The sequence below is a fragment of the Chenopodium album genome, chromosome 12 (genome assembly GCF_948465745.1).
Source record: "Chenopodium album chromosome 12, dcCheAlbu1.1, whole genome shotgun sequence".
Classification (NCBI taxonomy): Eukaryota; Viridiplantae; Streptophyta; class Magnoliopsida; order Caryophyllales; family Amaranthaceae; genus Chenopodium; species Chenopodium album.
The window spans coordinates 4,631,994-4,646,917 of NC_137845.1; the positions used below are offsets into that span (position 1 = coordinate 4,631,994).

The following is a 14,924-nucleotide window of genomic DNA, read 5'->3' on the forward strand; positions in this document are numbered from 1 at the left end:
ATTCCCTCATTATTTAGAAAATATTAGCTATTTTACCAACTAATGATAAAGTAAAAAAAAAGTGGTAAAAAATTATCCTGTTCTAAAGCATAGCAGTGGTATACTTGTATGCTACAAAAAAAAAAAAAAAAAAAAAAGATACAAACGTTTATGTATGTATTTCTTGTGTCTTTTTAAATCATGTGTTACCTTTTTGATACTTCTATATACTTCATGTTAAGGTCTAGGTCCTAGGGGACACGAAACTAAGTATAGTTATTTTCTTGTATTTGCACATTTTGTCCATTGATTAATAATTCGTGTAGTACAATATAGTTTAGTTATTTCCTTATTGTTGGAGTGAAGCTTGAAATGAATCTGAATCAAATATCAGATTTGGATTAACATGAGTTTGAAAAGCTTCAAAATCGAAGAATAAACCAATTTATTGAACTGAAATTTCTATATTTGCTTGTTGAATAAGAATAACTATGTATATATCCATGACGAAGCAAAGCTATTTACATTTTATGTCAGATTGATATGCATCTGAACCTTACATCTTATTTGTATCTTGATCATATTTACATGTATTTTGACACAATGTTAATGGGTATTTCCATGGAGATTATAGTTCCTTGTCATCCCTCGTGATTGATTTGAACATGTAGGTAGTATAGAATCCAATGCTTAGCACTAGTAAAACAGAAACAACCAGCCTCTTGAGATTTTCTGGCTTCCTCAGCTCGCTGAAAAGTCCTCTTGTACCAACAGTTTGCTTTGGCCTTGGTGTGTATTTACATTGATCTTGTACTTCTTCGTCCTTCTTAGGAGATTTGCCTCTTTCTTCCTTTGAAATTGCATCTTCTGCATTATCCTTTTTCTCCATCTTCTCATACAAACCCTTTTGAGGCTCTGACAGAGGAGCCTGCTGCTGCGACTGAGGTAGTGGCAAAGGAGCCTGTGGCTGTGGCTGATTATGAGCTGGTAGTTGCAGTTTAGGCTGTGGTAGATCATAAGTTTGTCGCTGGGGTTGAGGTTGAGGTTGAGGTTGAGGTTGAGGTTGTGGTAGATGAGGAGGCCTGGAAGGCATGGGAGCCTCTACTGCTGCTTTCCCTTTGTCTGCAAGCCGTTCAGGTGCTGCTGCAGGGATGATTATTTTTGGCTGCCTGATGTAAAGTATACCACCCTCAAACTTAGCCGTGATCTCTTTCGTGTCACAATTAGTAGGGACCTGAAATTCTTTGTTGAAACGCCTCCATCTGTTATCACCAATTAGACGTTCTCCACTTATCTTAAGAACACGCGATGTTGTTAATTGAACTCGCAGTTGCTCCTTCTTATACCCTGCACATAGAAAATGTATTCATTACAGAAGTGTTTCTTCGTATTTTGATTAAACAAACCACAGGAAAAATATAAGAAATTTTTAAGTACCAGGGAGATAAATGAGGATGGTGTCACATCCTTCTTCGGTCACCATATCAAATGGAGGATCGTAATCTTCATAGAGGCGGTTAGGATTAGCAACTTTGGCCATCTTTACTTGTTTCTAAATCTTGTTTGGTTTTGTTTGAGATGAAAAATCATGAGGGATGCAGTTGTCTATATATATGCATTCTCTCGTTTGCCTTTCAAAGAGGATATTCCTATGCTTAATCAAAACCAGGATGTGACTTCTATGACGAGGGAAAGGAAAACAAATTCCTTGTCTTTCTCATACTCCTTTTCAATCCAAACTTTGATGGAAGAATCTCTTCATTATCAAGTCCCTTGACTTAAGCAACATTCACATTGGATGAAGTATTCCCTCTGCTCGGAATTAATAATACAAGTATTATTTTTGCTTTATATTGCTCGTGTTTAATGATAATAATACTCCATAATAAATATATAAATAAGTAAAATTAAAAAAATAAAATAAAAACTACTATATACTCCGTATAATTAATCAGTTTGACATTTCCTGATTAGGTTATTTGGTATAGGTGGTAATGAAATCTTACGAAGATTCTATCAGAGAAAAACACATATTCGGGGATAGAATTGCATTACATATTTACATTAAAATAGACATTCACTACAAAATACAAATAAACTCATTACCATTATGAATTGAATGGTCTAACAGGAAGAGCAGCTATTGAAATTACATGGTATAGCAAGTGGTTTTAATAATACAAAGTAGACTACACTGTACACAAAATTGGCTATTTACACATAGTAAACCACACAACTGGAAATGGCTCCAAATGATACTGAGCCGTGGTTATATATTCAAGGCCTCTGGAACCAGTGAAAGGAGAGTTTAACAATACAAGAAAGGATACAGAAAACACACTGCACTATCAGATTCCACAATCAAACTCACAACACAACCAATTATGATTAACATGGCAGCTCTTTCATGTCATTTATTTACCGAGAGAATGTCGTGCACATATCATTACCAAGGGCATCTGAGTAATACCCATTGTAATTCAGGCAAGTCCAAAACCGAGCAAGGCCGAACTCCCCGTGCTTGGGAGACTTGAGATAAGATGAATGCAGTTCTTTAAGATTTTCATCGAAATTTTTCTTTATCAAATTTACCTGCCGATGAAATACAGAAGAATAGGATCAATCAGCTATTTACTTATTCCATCATCCTTAAATTTAAAACCTAAAGAGACATTCTTAAGAATAAAGTCAAACAAAAATGAACAATCATCACTATATTAGTTTCTTGAAGAAACTTAGCCAAATCAAACAAGAATGCAGAACCAAAATGAGGACAAAAGGTATGAAACTCCTTCCCCCACCCCCCACCCCCTATAAACAGACAAGGAGTACACTAACGATCAGTAACATCTGTCACGTGAATGGAAGTTGTTTTGCAGGAACCTCAAATAAATTAGAGTTATGTCAAACGGCAAAGCTTAATATAGGCAGAGAAATGATGCTCTGTAAGTCTTTTACCTGAGAAATATTGATCTGTGAAATATGGTCTATCAAACCCTGGTTGCCAGACTGAAAATCTTCCACTCCATTGACAAGGCATGATTGAAAATCTAAGGCACATTGCAAAATTCTCTCAATGTTGTTTGATATGGATAGAGTTTCATCAGATAGGAAGCATCTGAAAAAGAGAAAATCACTTGTCATCTAAAGGTTGCTCGCCAAATGTACCAAAGATAGCGCAGGAAAAACCTGCAAGCATAAACTTCTATTTTTGCTCAAGGAAGATAACATGAACTAAGCAACAACCTGTATCATCAACTTGAACAGTTCATATATGATAAGTGCGTGAACAACTCCAAAACTGTGGCTTCCTTCAGTTCTTTACTGGTAAAAATTTTTACCTCTTCAAAATGACCATGTACTTTATCAGAGAACAGTCATTTTAAGATCCTTTTGTATGTCACACAGTCACATAATCCTCATCCCACAAAGTTAAGAATTTACCATAATCTTAACAGGAGTATACTTAATTCTTTTATATTAATAGTTGTGCAGTACTGTAGTTACCTTTCTCCCTATTTTACTCATTGAAATAGTGAGGGTATTTTGGAATAATCCAATGATAAATTATCAACATTTTAGGAAATGAGACAACTACTAGAAATCCCAAGATATATAAGGCCTAATATCTGCATATGCTTTTTTCCTTCACATGGTGTGTACATTGAAAGCACATGAAATAGAGAGAGAAGCTTACAGTAGCAAGACTAGCAACAGGCAAAAGTGGGGTATTACTCTTCTCTAATCGTTTTAACACATGTGCATCTTCTTTTCCCTAATTTTTAATGTTCAATAAGGGGTGTCCAGACAAGCACCAACAAGGGTCTTACACTAAGAGCTTAATTCATCTATTACTGCATTACTGCTCTCATCTAGTTTTGCTTTCATAACTACTTCATTCATCCCACAAAAGTTGTCCACTTTTGACATTTCACAAAAATTTAAGTTCATTAGACATCACCCAAAAATTTAGTTGTCCAAGTTTTCGTTACTATTATGGTGGAATCCACTATATACATATACAGGTATTCAAGCAACGACAAAGATGACATAGTATAGATGGTATGTCAGTTAAGAAGGAGAACATCTTCAAAATGGCTAAGTTGTTGCACTAATAGAGTAATAATCGACACATAAACTACTAGAACCACGCAATCTTTGCTTACATGCGCTTTGAATCTGTTAGGTACGCCATATGCACAGATTCTAGATCCATCATATCTTTGACCTGCAGTAAAACAACTCAGAGGTGAGGCAGAGATCACAGACATCCAGAAAAGTGCATATACTACAAGAAATAGAAAGAGAAAAGCATAAGACTTGAGAGAGGGAGGGAGGGAGTAAAGAAGAGCAAAATGCTTAAAGTCAAGCCTTAGGAAGTCCTGTCATCAGATGTGAAGAAGGCTTACTAGTCTAGCACCAACTATGTCAACTCCCAAACCCCTTGATAAGCAACGGGTGTCACTTTCCAATGTTCAGATTTCTGAACCACTAAAAACTGTATATGATCATACAGTGAGGCCATTATGAATAAGAATAATCAGATGTGAAGAAGGCTTACTAGTCTAGCACCAACTATGTCAACTCCCAAACCCCTTGATAAGCAACAGGTGTCACTTTCCAATGTTCAGATTTCTGAACCACTAAAAACTCTATATGATCATACAGTGACGCCATTATGAATAAGAATACAATGCAGGGGGTTAAAGCAGTAGAATTGGTATAGATATAATGTATTCAGAGCTCTTGATTTTAAATTTACAACCTACATTAGTTTTATTTAAAATAAAGCACTCTAGTCAAGTATATCTGATAGGAACGCTTTAATAATTTCCTCTTTAAATGCCTGACTGATTCATGTGGCCATGCAAACTAAGGAGAGAAGAAAGGAACAAACAAGGTTTTTTTTTTTTTGGAAGGGTGTTGAGGGAAATCAAATAGATAGAAATATGATATTATAGAGAACCAAGAGACATGAGACAAAAAAAGAAACAAGGTATACTTATAGGTTATAGCACTGGCTCAAACCTCATGCTTGAGGGAGAAGCAAAATCTACTCCAGGATACATCCGATAACTGCAATAGCACATATTGCTGCAACGTGGAGACAAAATGATTAACCTGATGCCTGAAACACAACAGTAAACTACGTCATCAACCTGTGATTATGTGGAGTCACTTGAGATTGTACATAAATGTGGAAATCTATTGTAAGTTGGAATATAAATATATTGATCAAGAACACGAATAAAAAAGAGGATATAGTAGGGATTAGTTACAGAACAGAATAACATAAGGCTATTGCTTTGTCATTTATATCAAAGAAGCAGCCATATAGGAAAGAGCCACTTCAAAACAATTGATCTTTGATTCCTATTTACATATTAAAACTAAGTAGAAAGCATTGTCTCATCAAAGGCCTTGTTTAGCTACTGCTTACTGGTAAGGGAATAATTGGAAGGCCCAAAAATCTATACTATTTGGCTGGAAAATTTCCAAAACGTCAAGTTCTTTAAGTAACAACTTGGAGCTACGTGTAGATTGTTTTCTTTAGTTCAACAAATTTCAAACTCTCTTAAAAGTTACAGTAGTCAAACTTCCAGCCATGGCATTGCAACCAAGAATACAGTTTTATAGATTCAACTTATTGGGAGTTTCTACCACCCCCTCCCCCCCACCCAAAAAAAAAAAAAAAAAAAAAAAAACACTCCCTCCCGGTTAGCAATTTTCTATCTCTCGTAAGAAGTTCTATACAAAAGATAGGTGAAGCTTCTTGTAATTTAACTATCGAAACAATGGCCATACATATGTTCCAAGGAAGTTTGACTTTCATGTATTTGGAGTACCAAAGTATACCATCAGAGAAAGCTTTGGTTTTTCAAGTAATAATGAAACCACATTTTGGTCCCTTCCCACACTAACACCAAATGGCAAATGCACCCCACCCCCTCCCAGACACACAAATAAAAGCAAGATCAAAATTGGCACTCACCCCCTTGGCCCATTTAATCCAGTGCCAATGGGCAGTTGGCACTGTGGAAATAATTCTGAGCTATCAACTACTAGTAACTACACCAAACCAATAGGTGGCACCTACATGCAGAAATGCAGATGATAAAAAGTGTAATAAGTTCAGATAAAACATAATTCTAGGGTTCCTACTTTGGACACAGATTTGAGATTTCTTCTAAAGAAGATGGTTAATAGTACGACCAACACCAAAATAAGGCAAACAGAAGCTTTCATTGGTTAAAATACCTCAATTTTACGATGCAATTAAATTTTGTCCTTGCCTGCTGATGCTGTTCATCAGTCTCACTGATTAGGTGCTTAAAAACCTGCAGAAACAAGCAACGAAAAGCCGTTATCCAAGGTTGGTAATGTAATGTGAGAAATTAGAATATGCTTTACAAGTAATCAGATCATTAGTAGCGTATTTTCAACACATCTACAACCACATATCATAAGCAAGAGCACCAAATAAACCAATGCTACATATAAGTATATAACAGTGGTCATTCCCAATTTAGGTGATACATGTATTTTTGACATTTTGTCTCTATATTCTCACTTCCATTCAATCACGTGTCAAAAGTGTTTGTAGCAACTTTATTGGGACAGAGGGAGTGCAATTAAGTAAACAATAAATGACCCAATTACCCAACAGAATAAGAACCATCAGAACAGATGTGATGAAATGGTGATTTGGAGGGAACACAAGAGTTCACATATTAGAAGAAAAAAAAAAAGTGTATACGGGGAAATAACCTACTCCTTGATAATTGGGTTCTTGAGTGTTGATTTCATGAGTTCATGACAGGTATAAAGATCAAAGTAAACACCTAATTAAATATCTTTTACAAATAAATACGATATGCTCTACCTTCAATGGATCATTTACTTTAAACCATCCAATATTCTATAAGCAGCTCAATAAATCAATACCTTCAAAGAGCACCATACATCAGCCAAAGACAGAACAGCAAGCTTGAGCTGTATGAGATAAGTGAATATCTCAGCATATATTCTCAATGCACTTGAGGTCAGCACGATAGTGACCGGCCAATCGACTCTGTAACCAAGTCCTATAAAATCAAATGAATGGAGCCCTGCAATTCACATGATTACTAAGCACTTCAGAGACTAAAGAGCAAACGGCAGCCAAAGATGAGATATGCAGATCAAATAATGAAAACACTGAGATGAAGGGATAATACCAAAAGATTTGACAGTAAGAAAATTACCAAGTGCAGCAGCTGAAAAAGGAGTCGTGTTTTGATTTTTCACAAAAACATACAAGCGACCCTTATTATGATCTCTCTCGCATGAAGACCTCTGGATTGATGACTCAAGTAACCCTTGAATTTCTGGAACCTTTTGATCTGCCTCAGTAAAGCACCATTTCTGCATCAGATAGAAAATTTAATAAGATGCAGCATAAAAAGAACAATAAATCTGTCCATTTTGCTGTTTCCAGAAAATTTACTCCATATTTGGTGATAACTTATTTCTGTAGACAGGAAAGAAGGAAAAATTAGCCGTACATGATGCCAAAGAGAAGTGACGAATATATCTGCCCAGTCTGCTGTTTCCATAAAAAGATACCGTCGCAGAGCGTGAAAATGCTCCTGAAGATCAAAACCTCCTTCCAGTAACTTAATACTCAGCCTGCTTACATAGATATATCTGATATAGTGAAGGAAAAGCACCACTTGAATACAAAGATTTCTAATTAATTGATGCAGCATTTCTAGCATTTTCCAGTGGGGTGTTTTTATTTTTTTTGGGGTGTGCATGTGTGGCTTGACAGTAATCACAAGATTATACAGAACAATATCAGATGTACAGAAAATTCCTTAAGAATAAAAAAATAATACTAATATTTCCAAAACCAAATTATATAGGATACTGCAGCATAATCTCTTGCATGAGGCATTTGTCAATGATAAAATCAAGTGGAATTTCAAACATAGCCTCTTTGCCATGCTCGTGCTCTCTATTTAAATCATGATCAACTCTGAAAGAACCACGGAGCAAGACTTGCCAGCTACTCCTTCCACAGGCATTTTTCAGATCCTGTAGACTGTTCTCTGAGTTCAAAGATGCAGCAGAACGGTCCAAATAATCCTTATCCAGTTGAAGATTCACAGCCTTCTGTCCCCTTCCAGAGATGTCCACATTCCCAACTGCTGTAGTTTTTGTATCAGCGGAGGGGAAAAGTTCATGCCCAATATGGTGCCTTTGGTCAACAGATAACCTTCTTTCATAGGCCTTCATAGGATCAGTGGCAGATGAAAAGTCGAAGCAAGGGAAACGTTTGCTAAATTTAGAAGAGTTCTCTTTAGGCTTATTTACATCTTGAATGAAAGCATTTTTTGTCAGCATGGGGTTCATACTAAGAACATTGCTGGAGTATTTAGCATTCCATGTCTGGACAAGATACGAATTTGAAGAGGAAAGTTCATTCCCATGACATTCATTATGCATCAATGTACCCTCACTTGTAAATTGCTTACTTACACTCGGCATGATCTTAGGCTGATCACTGTCACTAATATGCGAAATTTTGTCATCTTTGTATGTTTGGGCGATGCTAAAAGGATTTCCATGGAGACCTCCTAAAGGCCAATCCAGAGAAGGAACTTCACCTGAATATTGAATTTCAGAAATCCAAGGTCTAGAGATCTCAGTTAACTCTGTGCATGAAGCATCATGTTTCCTGATGACAAGTTTCCTAGAACAAGAATCTATTAAGTCATTATGCATAACCTCTTCCACAGGTTTGCCAGAAGAGAGGTTAGAGAAACACAGAGAAGATAAATAACTTGGTTCAGTGCATGCCAAACTATCTTGACAATCAAATGACTGCGCAGCATCAACTTGATCATCTGAATCATCTGTTGATGAACATTCAGAAAGCTCCAGAGGATCCAATGCCTCTTCCATGCTAGAGACCTCTGAATCCCTGCATTGGAAAGATCCAAATATTAAGGGAGACTGAAGAGAAAGGTTATTTTGTAAAACAATCAATAATAATTAACTAGTTAAGATAGTTGTGCTACTATACAAACACCCCAAATAAATGCACTCCATACAGAAAAAAACTAGTCACATACTCTTTTAGGAAGTCTAGAAAATGTTACCACATTTTAATTTGTAAAAATGTAATGGTTGGTGAGTATTAGTGCATTAACATACCTTTACTTAAATGATTAGTACGGGATGGCCAAACTATTATTATGAGTCACAAGTAAATTTGACTCATTTTGAATCATTAAGGATTGGGACAATGTGACAATATTATTTAATTAATTATAGTTTTTCTTTGATTTTACTAAGAAGTTACACTCCTGTTCAGCCATTCAACTTCCCTCTTAATTCATTATTAGGCTTGGATTTTTTTTATTTGGGGGCTTGGGGGGGGGGGGGGGGGGGGGGGGGGGAGGTGTTACAACCATCAAAATTAGGTCAGCAGGCTCATCTTAATAAAACCAGATAATAACTTCCCTGTTGTTGCCACGATAACATGCAGCAGTGGACTCGTCAACATATCTGACTGTAAAAGAGAGATGTAATAGGAGAGGCAAGAGAAAAAGATAAGATATATACTGATTTAGATCTCTATTATCTGAAGATGAAGGGAGAACTGGTGTCTTGTCCAAATTAGAGAAATATTGAGCATCTGTGTTTCCTCCAACATAGCTGGTACCAACAGAGAATTCATCATACAAAACTACCTGCAAAAACAATTACCAGAAACTTGACTAAGAATGATTGTGGCAACTGCAAAAAGGTTATATCTCATAAAGCAACACAAAGTGAAAAAGGAGTGCTTTGGAAAATCATGTAGCAACGTCATAGAAATATGTGAAGAAATAGAATAAGAAAATTGACAACTAAGTGGATAAAAAAGATGTATCAGTATAATTCAAGTGAGGATGTAGGTAATCTCTACAGTTCCTCATCCCCAGATTTACGTTCACATATCTTGATTCATCAAGCAACTATGGAAAAGGCGATTATAAGATGATGTGCCTAGTACTGGAGACGTGCATTAATTTACAAGATGATAGACTTCTAAATGGATGCTTCTATTTTATTTTTTATACAGTACTTAGAGTTTCTCAAGGCACGCATCTACAGCAGCTGGAATTATAGAGGGCTTACATTGGTGGTGGTGGTCTTAGCAGTAATGGCAAACCATACAGTAGGTGTAGGTGTGTTAGTTTAAAAAATCAATGTTGGTTAAGCACAGCATCATAGAAGACTCTATAAGCATTAATCCCCTAACTGAAATCCCAGAAAGATGACAAAATCTTCTGTTAAAGGAAAAGAGAAGGCATTAGGATTTCCTACAAGGCTACAAACACTCGGTAAAAGGTCGAACTAGCTGCATTTTGCAAGAACCTTAGGAATCTAAAGTCAAAAGGTAAAATGATGATTTTGGGAAAGAAAAAAAAAAACAAAAGAACTAAAAAAACAGCTTCATCTCAAGCTAAACCACCAACCCCTCAGATGAAACCTCTAAAATCACGAACAAAAGATGGTATCCTCACAAATCGAGAAATTTGATAAATGAAGCTACAGTAGATGGAATAAAAACCAAAACTTATCTCAAACTAATCCAACTACCACTCATATAAAACATTTTAGATTACAAATTATTTAATAAGAACATATAAGAAGAATGAAAGGATGGGGAAATTTCAGTCATTTCACAATATCTTAACAGAAACATAGCAAGCCCCTTTATTACCCTCCCTGAGATGGTAGTTCACACTTAGCTGGACCTACTAGACAATATGAAAAAAGTAGCCACAGGAAAGGAATCAAGCATCATGCAGAAAATTCTAAATTCTCAGAAACTATTGCTATGGAGCAAGTCAAAAGAAAGAAATAAATAACATAAATTACTAAAATCAAATACAACTCTTAATGTTTGACTCAAGGAAAATGTAATTCATAAATGATGAAAATGAAACTATTTTGGCCATGATAATAACTTAAATCTAGCAAAGAAGATTACCTGACGATATTTGATGTCTAAAGTGTCCATAAATTTATCAAGTTTTTTATGCATCTTGTAGTAGAAATTCTTCCTTGACAGTACAGTGGCTTCTATTTCTCCTTTATTAAAACTTAAAGGAGAACCAGAAAGTTCACCACTGCAAAAGTCACTTGAGCATGGAAGGATGTCATCAAAAGTATCTTCTCCAACATGAACATAATTGCACAGTCGAAGCAATTTCATTACCATTTGCAATTGTTGGCCTGCTCTCAGCAATGGAACTAAAACATCTCTAAGAAAACAAGGAATGGAAGCTCCATCTTGTTCCTGGAAGTATTTCCAAAAGAGCATCATGCATCAATAGCATAGAACCAAAATATCCCAATCAGATAGCATAGTGTGCATGTTTGGTTAACATTTTGAAAAACATGGGAAGTAGGATTATTTGGTTTCTACTTCCCAGATTAACTAAATAAAATTTTACACATTCTAAGAAATGAAACTACATGGGAAAAACAACTTCTTATGCACAACGAAACAACTACATATTACAATTTCAGAGATTATTACCCTAACTGATGGCAATGGGAAGTCAACAGGGGTGCCAGCTTTACCATGTGAGTAAGGTGGAGGATCTGCAGAATGTTTTACTACAAATTCGTCATACGGATCACTAATCTTGGCCTCATAAATCCATGATCTGATGAATCTACAATATGGTTCAAGTGACCGAATAAAAAGAAACTTGAGCAGACTGCAGTGAGCTGGATCAACAGCCTGTGGGGATCAATCAAAATTATTATAAATTACAGGATCATACTTTTATTTTTCTTTAAAAATTAAGTACCATGTTTAAGAAGGGGGAAAAAGGAACAATTCACCAATGACAAAACTACACTTCAGAGTTCAAACTGCTATTTCATCCGGACAAAGAAACAAAGAGAACCGAGGTAGAAGTGAGGCAAGCAGGATAGACAACTTTGTCTCAATGAGCAAAAATCTTATTTTATCAAATGGTTTAAATAAGGGTAGCAGCACAATTTCAGTTAAATTGTCAATTACTTAATATAAATAAATTCCTAACAAGGCAGCAGGTAAATTTCTATAACTGTTGACCAAGTAAGGCACAAAGTTTGGAGCACAAAGGGTGTAATAAGTTCATGTTGACGTGAATGCATGAAAGTAGAGTTAAAGACTCCATATTTTTCTATTTTATACTATGAGCCTTATGACATGTCATGCACTTCTCCAACCTCCCCGCCACTCGTCTAACAATCCATATAAGCAATTGTCCCTACTTAAAGCAGAAAATGCAAGAACATGGAGACAAGATATCCAGGCTTACCTGCAGCTGTCTATACAAAAAAGTGAGCAAATCTCCTCCTCTAGGGAAGTTACGAAATTCCACACTTGCTTTGACAATCACATCCTCAAAGGAGATTGATGAGAAGCAGAGAGCCGAATCATTTAAGTGGCAAAGATGCCCAAGCACCTCGATTTGAACTCTCAATTCTTTTGTGTGCAGATAAGTCTCCAATAAGGTAACTTCAGAATGTGAGATGCTTGTGAGACTACCTTGTAGTGAAGCCTTAGATACCGATTTGACTTCATTACAAGAACGCCTCATATTCACAGAGGCACTTAATGTATCCAATGCACATAAATATCCTTCCAATACTGTTCGAACAGCAACTGCAAATGCCTGATTTACAAGGCTTAGTGAACGATGTCTCACATCAATACCTTCATCCATAATTTCCCCTGCTGGACCAGGCTTTGCTTGTTCTGTCACGCCATCAGCAAAACTTGTATTCGTAAAATAATCCACAAAATTATGGAGAAGAATAACCAGGGAACCAGAAAAGCCAATAGATTTTAGTATCTTTCCCAGTGCACATGTGCTTAAAGATCTATTCCAAAGAGTTGGAAGACGATGACCAGATCTGTCAGCAGGATCCGCACATAATAACGTTGAAATGTGTTCAATACTAACAACTGCTGACTGAACACCTTGCAATGCATTCAGCCCCAAGCGCACCAAGCTTGCCTCCTGACAAACATAACTCTGAACATAAATCCGAGGATGCAACCGTAATAAATCTCTAACAGCATAAATGCTGCAGCTTATTAGAAATGTGAACTCCAAACTTACATACATTATACAGGATCAACTAGTACACAACTTTTATAACAACACTCCAAGATTTTGGTATGCGATTCAACCTGTATCTATCACGCAAACTACGGAGTACAAGACATGGATGCAATCCCCAAATTAAACCGATTTCTAATCATATGATTCTAGATTATTGCGTCCAATAATTCTGTTCCGTACAAATCCATTATAAACATTAAACAAACTCAGTTCTCCTAAATTGACCTAAAATAGCATAATTCAACTAAGGAAATTCACTAAAACATACACTCAAAATTGTTTGAAACTGAAAATTGTACTAAATTATGTCACCAATATCGCAAAATTAGAGCTTAGAATATGATTAATAAAGAATCGCATACAATTCAACAAATTCAAACCTAAAGAGAGAAGAATCGCTTACTGAAACGGAGGAAATGTCGTAAAGAGAGCCATGAAAGGGAGCATTATGTGAGGAGAGAGAAACAGACGCGCCATTTTCAGAAGGAATAGACTCCCAAGGTTTAGGAGGAAGCCATGGATCTTCTAGCTTCAATTGTCGAAGCAACGATTCTTCAAAATGTAAATCTACCGCCATTTTCAACCTCAAAAACACGATCAAATTACTCAAAATTAGGGTTTTACAACATTTCAATTCTGCTCATGATCATACATTTTGCAGCAAATCAATTAACCTAAAATATTTGATTGATTTCGACGAAGAGTGAGCTTCAATAGTGAACTGGAAACGATTCAGAGGAGAGAGAAAACTGTCGCCGGTGAATTTGTGAAGCTGTTGGAGAGAGAAAAAGGCGGGGAAAAAGAGAGTGTTTGTTTTTAAAAGGTTGAGTAGAGTGGTCCGGTGGGTGGATGATGGGTCAAACTCAGAGGCTCCGAGCCCAGCATATACTCATATTAGAGGGCGGGGTGGGGCAGAGATTGGTTTTTCCATCCCCATCTCCGCTTAACATTCTCTATCCATTTTCATCCTTAAAACGGGTCCAAAACTCATCCTCATCCCCGTCTCGCTGGCTCCATTTCTAAAACCATCCCCGCCCTATCCCCACTTGAATATCTACCCCATCTAAGATCGGGGATGAGACAGATCTTCTACTTGACCTGTCCCACTGACAACCTAGGGATGCTCCCCGTTATATTCTATAACTCTATGCCTAACAGTCCAAGTTCTTTTCTGTATTTAATTACTCTTATTGTTATAATTGATTTTATACCGTTATTATTGATTTTATATTGTAGCTAAATGAGTTATTTTGTCTAAGCTTTTACGTGAAAGTGTATTTTTGTCCCTAGGTATAATCCATACCTGACAGTGGGCTATCACGCCTCATCATCTTAAAATGTTAAAAAGACATAGTCCGCTATAGTTATGTTGGTTTCTTATGTTATGTTTATGCAACGTATTTAGTAGACGGTAATAAATTATCATGGATGATATATTCTAGTATTATTATTCATGTTAGCAAGGAGTAAAAATCTATCTTCAAACAACGAGTTTTTTTTTTTTCTTAAAAAAAAAATAATTCATTAATACATACTAGTATACTACCTTTGTTTTTAGCTACATATATTTCTATTATTAGATTTGCCAACACACAATTTTTCGCTCCCTACCCCGTTGTTATTGCTTTAAGACTTGTGTGTTGTTTAAGCCTTTATAGATATTGTGCTTGCCTTGTTTTAAAGCATCCCCCACCAAACCAAGAGACCCTAGAGACGTCCTCATTTTCGTCGGTTTCGCTTGTGCCCGCTTCGAAGTATCGGCCGTCACAAGCCCCGACTCCG

General features: G+C 36.3%; 2 protein-coding genes across 3 annotated transcripts; both read right to left on the bottom strand.

Annotated features, from left to right (window-relative positions):
• Nucleotides 1–446: 446 nt before the first annotated feature.
• Nucleotides 447–1,547, bottom strand: LOC145571713 (uncharacterized). Its single transcript, XM_081630742.1, has 2 exons — nt 1,417–1,547; nt 447–1,326 (listed from the first exon to the last, which is right to left on the bottom strand). The coding sequence occupies exons 1-2, from the start codon at nt 1,517–1,519 to the stop codon at nt 608–610; spliced, it is 822 nt and encodes a 273-aa protein (XP_081486868.1). The 5' UTR covers nt 1,520–1,547; the 3' UTR covers nt 447–607.
• Nucleotides 1,548–2,019: 472 nt separating this feature from the next.
• Nucleotides 2,020–14,011, bottom strand: LOC145571714 (uncharacterized). 2 transcript variants are annotated; one of them, XM_081630743.1, is made up of 14 exons: nt 13,546–14,010; nt 12,333–13,037; nt 11,558–11,764; nt 11,006–11,314; nt 9,589–9,716; nt 7,889–8,944; nt 7,524–7,665; nt 7,224–7,383; nt 6,925–7,088; nt 6,238–6,317; nt 5,008–5,107; nt 4,146–4,207; nt 2,938–3,097; nt 2,020–2,571 (listed from the first exon to the last, which is right to left on the bottom strand). In XM_081630743.1, exons 1-14 carry the CDS (start codon nt 13,717–13,719, stop codon nt 2,398–2,400), a joined length of 3,621 nt encoding a protein of 1,206 aa, XP_081486869.1. In that variant the 5' UTR covers nt 13,720–14,010; the 3' UTR covers nt 2,020–2,397. The 2 variants fall into 2 exon arrangements, with proteins under 2 accessions (XP_081486869.1, XP_081486870.1); XM_081630744.1 differs by lacking the exons at nt 2,020–2,571; nt 2,938–3,097 and having other exon boundaries at nt 4,982–5,107; nt 13,546–14,011.
• Nucleotides 14,012–14,924: the final 913 nt, after the last annotated feature.